Source organism: Montipora foliosa, chromosome 10 (assembly GCF_036669935.1).
Source record: "Montipora foliosa isolate CH-2021 chromosome 10, ASM3666993v2, whole genome shotgun sequence".
In the NCBI taxonomy this organism is placed as follows: domain Eukaryota; kingdom Metazoa; phylum Cnidaria; class Anthozoa; order Scleractinia; family Acroporidae; genus Montipora; species Montipora foliosa.
In genome coordinates, this window is record NC_090878.1 from 1,828,783 (window position 1) to 1,836,124 (window position 7,342).

At 38.2% G+C, this 7,342-nt stretch overlaps 1 protein-coding gene across 1 annotated transcript in view; it reads left to right on the forward strand.

Moving 5' to 3' along the window:
- The first annotated feature begins 951 nt into the window (after nucleotides 1–951).
- LOC137974208 (uncharacterized) overlaps nucleotides 952–7,342 on the forward strand; it is a 7,089-nt gene continuing 698 nt past the window's right edge. The window contains exon 1 of the mRNA XM_068821087.1: nucleotides 952–3,285. Within this exon, the coding sequence (XP_068677188.1) occupies nucleotides 952–3,285 (2,334 nt within the window). The remainder of the gene's footprint in view (nucleotides 3,286–7,342) is intronic.

Here is a 7,342-nt window from a genome sequence, read left to right on the forward strand (position 1 = left end):
AAAACATGCAAGATTCAATACGTAGGTTCAACATCGAATGAATTCAAGGTCAGATTTCGTAATCACAAATCGGCTATGTTGACCAACAAGGCCACGTGTGAATTGGCCGTCCATTTCAATAGAAAAGAACATCACATGTCTGACTTTGAGTTCATTGTTATTGAAAAAATTGTTAATGACACTTCTGATGATATGGACAAGGTTTTACTTACAAGAGAGGCTTTTTGGTGCGCACAGTTATGCACCCTCCAACCTTACGGCTTGAACAAAAGATCCGAGTTTAATTCCAAAAATAGAATAAGGTTTAATTAATCATTCACTGGAGTAATTGTGCAACCAGTTGGGCTTTTTTTCCGGTTACGCCGTGCAGATCGGCATTCTCACAGGCCCTGTTCAGGGATTCTATTACTTCGTAGAGGCCCTGGGCTCATCATTTCGCCACCTGATTGCATGATTTACTAAGTCCTGTTGTTTATTTTAAATTATTAGTTTCGATGTCTGGTGATTAACGCCTTTTTCGGAATAGAGCTAACTATTTCTTATCTCACTTATTGTCCACTCGATTTATTCCAACCGCACGTATTACATGACATATTATTGTGATTTTTTATAAATTTTTTTGTAATTTTAAACATTTTACACCTTTTGGTTCATAGTTTTGTATAAATAGCGCAAGTTCAGTTGTACCAGGTATTTTTAGTTTTTAGTTTTTAGCGTGCACTGAAGAAGCCCGAAGGGCGAAACGTTTACACGAAATTATAATATACCAGACCTGTGAGAAGTTCGCCAGCGACTCATTTTTTCATTCTTCCTATTAACTTATCTGAGTCAAGACGTTTTGTATCCTTTTGGATCCTCCTCGCAAGCGGCATCACCGTTGGATACTCAATCTTTATCATTCTACTTATTCATTCACCGATTGAGTGCCTGTGAATCTTTATTGATCCGATGATGTCCCGGTCTGCACAAAACATCACTAATACCTGGAACAAGCTGACGCGATTCCAACATCACTCCCGTTTTTTAACACTCTGTAAGCAACTCAACTCTATTCCGAGAGGCCTTAGGCTGAAGTTCAACCTGGCTTTTGGCTCAAAAGATGAGACTCTCCAACAACGATGCGAGCAACATCTGAATACAGCATCGATGAACATTCTCAATGATCTTGTTAATTTTGCGGATACCACGACTCGCAAATTACAGCAACACTTGGAAGAAGAACGAAAAATTCTCTTCGATGAACAAGACCAGACAACAGCCAGTAGTTCTTGGAATCAAGCAAAGAAAAACATTGCCACCTTGAACAGAAGCCTAAACCTCAAATACCGGAACAAGATCAAGAAAATTCAGAAGATCACACCCAGCAATCAACACCATGCTGAACTCTCAAATGAAGAGAACACACCGACATCAACACATAGGAATAGACGTTTTTCTAAAAAGGTTAGAGTAGCTAAGTTACAAAAACTTATCTCTTCAGTTAATGTTAGAGTTAATGGAAAGAAATTTTTCCCCATTAATCTATCTTCACGGGAACTCAATCAGGACGAGAAATCTTTGCTTAGTAAAGGTCCTTCTTTCTGTCCAGTCCCACGTGACGTTAATAGAGTTAAATTACTAGAGGATTGGGAAAAATTTGAACACCGTATCAGAGCTACCACGTTTTTTTACAATCAATCTAACTCTGATGTAGCACATAATGAATCTTTGTTTCCTAAAGTTAAGAAAGTGTCATCGTGGAAAGCCCCAGTTTCTAAATTCCCGGAGGTTGAGTTGTTTCTTGAATCGGTAAAGAACGATTTATTTAATCCTAGCAATTTTTCCATTGTTCCTGACAATCTCACGGCAGGCGAGAGAAGGGCCCTTTCAAAACTTAAAACATTAGATCAACAAGTCATCAAAATTCAGGATAAAGGATCTAAATTTGTGATCCTTGACCAAACAGAATATTCTGATAAAATGCTTGGCCAGCTAGAAAACCCACTCCATTATGAAACATTAGATTCGGATCCTAGCATCAACTCCGTTCACAGCATCAGTAAGTGGAGTAATAAGTGGCTACTCGAGGGACAAATTGATAAGGACATCGCTAACTGGGTTGTTAACAACAAACCTAAACCGGGCAAGGCCTTCGGCACAATTAAGACACATAAAGAAGGGAATCCCTTACGGTTAATTACATCTTGTTGCGGGACAGCTATTGAAAATCTTTCAGCTTTTACAGAATACTATCTCAAACCATTAGCTCAAAAGTTGCCCTCTTTTGTCAAAGATACAACTCATTTATTGCAAAAAATCGAAGATCTAAATAAGGATGGGCCATTCCCCAAAGGCACTCTTCTCGTTTCTTGGGACGTTGTCTCGATGTTTCCAAACATCGATAACAACTTGGGAATTAAAGCTGTTACCGATGCTCTCAATTCGCGTGAAATTCAGGTCCCATCCACTCCATGTATTGTTGAAGCTGTCAAGATCTGTCTTGAACACAACAATTCCAACTTTCAAAGCAAACATTTCCTACAAATTCATGGAACGGCTATGGGCCCGAAAAATGCTTGTAGTTACGCTGATTTAGCAATGGGAGTTATTGACCAAAAGGCTAAGTCCGGTACAATCAAACCCAGATTATGGTGGCGGTATAGAGACGACATTTTCGATCTATGGACGCAAGGTGCCACTAAACTTAATGATTTCACTGATTTCATTAATGCTTTATATCCCACCATAAAATTTACTGTAGTATCATCTGAAACCTCTCTCAACGTCTTAGATCTCACACTTTCATTGGTTGACGGGTATATTCAAACGGATGTATATTCTAAACCTACTGACCATCATATGTACTTATTACGTAACAGTGCTCACCCAAGGCATTGCACTAAGGCAATCCCATTTGGAGTTGCCACCCGGATTCGCAGAAACTGTTCAACCATTGAAAAATTTGACCAACGTAGTGAAGAATACCAGACATATCTCGTTGAGAGAGGTTATAATCCAGCGGAAGTCAATAAGCAATTTTTAAGGGCAAAAGATCTATCCAGGGAGGACTTACTCGCCTCGAAACCGAAAGACAAAAAAATCGTCTTTCCTCTGGTAGTCGACTACAACCCTCATCTACCAAACATCAGCAAAATCATCAAATCATTTAGTCATCTTATTTATGAATCGCCATTGCTATCCCAGATTTTCCCAAAGGGGTCAATTATTCCTTCTTATCGAAGACCCAAAAACATAAAAGAGATTCTAGCAAGGCCTAAAAAAACCCATTACAGCAATAACACTCCCGTAGGATGTTTTAAATGTAAGAACAAATGTGATCTATGCAAACATTATCTTGTTGAAAATAGGATCTTTCACAGCGCCTGTACAGGCCTTTTTTACTCCATTAGACAGAATGTACATTGTAGGTCGAAGAATGTCATCTATTTAGTCACCTGTAAAACATGCAAGATTCAATACGTAGGTTCAACATCGAATGAATTCAAGGTCAGATTTCGTAATCACAAATCGGCTATGTTGACCAACAAGGCCACGTGTGAATTGGCCGTCCATTTCAATAGAAAAGAACATCACATGTCTGACTTTGAGTTCATTGTTATTGAAAAAATTGTTAATGACACTTCTGATGATATGGACAAGGTTTTACTTACAAGAGAGGCTTTTTGGTGCGCACAGTTATGCACCCTCCAACCTTACGGCTTGAACAAAAGATCCGAGTTTAATTCCAAAAATAGAATAAGGTTTAATTAATCATTCACTGGAGTAATTGTGCAACCAGTTGGGCTTTTTTTCCGGTTACGCCGTGCAGATCGGCATTCTCACAGGCCCTGTTCAGGGATTCTATTACTTCGTAGAGGCCCTGGGCTCATCATTTCGCCACCTGATTGCATGATTTACTAAGTCCTGTTGTTTATTTTAAATTATTAGTTTCGATGTCTGGTGATTAACGCCTTTTTCGGAATAGAGCTAACTATTTCTTATCTCACTTATTGTCCACTCGATTTATTCCAACCGCACGTATTACATGACATATTATTGTGATTTTTTATAAATTTTTTTGTAATTTTAAACATTTTACACCTTTTGGTTCATAGTTTTGTATAAATAGCGCAAGTTCAGTTGTACCAGGTATTTTTAGTTTTTAGTTTTTAGCGTGTACTGAAGAAGCCCGAAGGGCGAAACGTTTACACGAAATTATAATATACCAGACCTGTGAGAAGTTCGCCAGCGACTCATTTTTTCATTCTTCCTATTAACTTATCTGAGTCAAGACGTTTTGTATCCTTTTGGATCCTCCTCGCAAGCGGCATCACCGTTGGATACTCAATCTTTATCATTCTACTTATATATATATATATATATATATATATATATATATATATATATATATATATATATATATATATAACGTTTAGAAGAAAGACAACTTCACAGCGTAGCGACTTCAAGTTTCATGTTTGGACAACATGAAACTTGAAGTCGCTACGCTGACTTCGCTGAGTCGCTACGCTGTGAAGTTACTACGCTTCTTGTCTTTCTTCGCTGTGAAGTTGTCTTTCTTCTAAACGTTATATTCGCTCTACTTCACGTATCGAGCACTCTGCAGCTAACTGGAACCCCCTACTTGCGCTATATATATATATATATATATATATATATATATATATATATATATATATATATACATATATATATATATATAACTGCAGACAGCCCAATTCTTTGGGCTGTCTGAGCCAACGGAGATAGCGGCGTTCCAAAAGGATCCTTTTGAGATTCCCAGTCCAAGCCTCGACATATGAATTTATATACAGTTAAAAGAGTCAGAGGACGGACAACTTTTGGAAGCTAAAAAGTAAAAAATATATTCAAAAACGTTTCGGTCTTAGACCTTCATCAGTTTACAGCATGTGGATAAAAATTAGATTTAAGAGCTTATATATGGTTTACAAGGATGGTTCGGTGTGTTACAAAACTTAACAACAATACAAGTAAAAAATTTGTTACAAACAAAAGAAATAATTCTATTCCGAAAAGTACACTGTAATAATAGCGAGAACTAAAACAATCATTAAAATAAAGAATTCATGTGCTACATCGAGTTGTGAAGTTTTGTGGTTCGTTAAGCTTGCAGATTATTTCGACTCAAGTGGTCGGTTGATTGTAGGTGATTTTGTTGCTGGAGTGGAATTCTTGCCTTTTGTTAAGGCCAGAAGGTGCTAATGAGAAACGCTGCGCACTCCAGTACGCTTCCTTCGTGATCAAAAGTTTATCCAAAATCTCAGTGGAATTGGTAGCAAACACCTGATCGATACACTGGAAAGAAAAGTCGTTAAGGGAATGCGGACTATTGTTATAATGTACCGCGAACTCATAGGTTTTCTTGTTCGTTACCATTGATTATTTATGATTGCGGAATCTAACTTTGAATTGTGTTGTCGTTGAACCAACATATTGCAAGCGACATTTGTTACAGGATGCACGATAAATTACATTTTTAGAATCACACGACAGTCTTGGTTTAATAAAGTATTTTCTATTGGTTTGGAAACTCTGAAAAAGATTTGTTTATATCAAAAAATTTTTGCAAAGATCACATCTACTACGTTTGCATTTAATGCAACCACCTGTTTCATTGGTTTCTTGTTCTACTCTTGTTCTGTATTTCGATGGCGCCAAAATTTCTTTCAAGTATTTTGTTCTACGAAACGAGGGAATAATTGAATAACATGGAAAAAATTCTCTTAATTTGGGATTAGATTGTAACAAGTGCAAATGCTTCCTAATGACGTAGGTAGGTAGGTGAGGATTGAAGGTCATCACTAACGGAAACAGTTTTTTGTTCTCCCTGGTTCGGGGCAAAAGCAGATCATCTCTAGGAATGGCCGAGGCTTTAAGGAATTGCCTCTTAACGAGTCTTTTGGTGTAGCCTTGATTAATAAGGTAACTTTCATATTCCAGCATTCTCCTGTCTAAGAAATTCTGATTTGAGCAATTCCTACGTAATCCGGCTCAAGGCCACTCCGTATGGAATCGCTTTGAATACATGTTTGGGGTGAGCACTAGTGGGTGGCAAGTACAGATGACTGTCCGTAGGTTTAGAGTAAATGTCTGTTCTAATGAAGCCGTCAGTTAGATACAATGTGACGTCTAGCATATTAAGGTGGCTATCAGAAGAAACTAATTCAAATTTGATGGTAGGGTAAAGAGAGTTGATGAATCCTGTGAAATTTTCTAGGGCCGAGGGACCTTGCTGCCAGAGATTAAAAATGTCATCCCGATATCTCCACCATAAAGCGGGTTTTAGGGGGCCGCAAAATTTTGCTTTGTGATCTAATTCGCCCATGGCTAGATCAGCATAGCTGCGTGCGTTCTTTGGGCCCATTGCTGTGCCATGAATTTGCAAAAAGAAATCCCCCTTAAAAACCGAGTGACATTTCAGGCAGATTTCAACTGCTTCGAGGATGCATTTTTGTTGATGGTATTGATTTGTCTCTGGCACCAAGGGCCTTTTCAACTGCTGTAAGACCTAAATTATTATCTACCAATTATCTATTATTAGAGCGATTTTCAATTGGGTGTCGTAAAACCAAAACCAAAGTAATTACTTTGGCCAATCAAAAAGGACGGAGACAATCCAGCAAACCAATCAAAACTCGAAGTAATTACACGTAGCCGACACAAAGCGCGGAAAAATGTGCACGCGCGAGCCACGATTGGTTTTGGTTTCACTTCTGATTGGTTGAAAAAATGGCGCGAGAACTTTGAACCAATCACTGAGTGAAGTAATTATAAACCAAAGTAATTATATAATTACTTTCGACACTCAATTGAAAACCGCTCTATCAACCAAATCCATCCTCGAAGAAGTTGAAATCTGCCTGAAATATATGTAATCACTCGGTTTTTAAGGGGGATTTCTTTTTGCAAATTCATGGCACAGCAATGGGCACAAAGAACTGGAATACAGCACAAGGCGATTTCTTCTTAAATACCCTATGTTTCTTTTGTCTTATCTTCCATGATCTTGTCGTATTCAACAATCTCAAGGTATTTATAGCCTTCTTCGCCTATCTCCTCGACAACCTGTCCATTACTTAACTTAACTTAATTCCAAGTGTCGAGAGCCGTGTTAGGGCTGAAGAAAATAGTGTTGTTTGGTTTATAAATAGAAGAACTGAAGAGATACTTGAAATGGTGAAGGTTCCTGGACATTCTAAAGTCAGTGACGTTGTAGGGCCGGAACAGTTTTAAAAAAGGGAGCAAGCTGGGGAGAAATGGAGGCTCTTGCGTGACAAGAAATGACATGGTCAATTTCTCAAGGAAATGGAGGAGGCAGAGC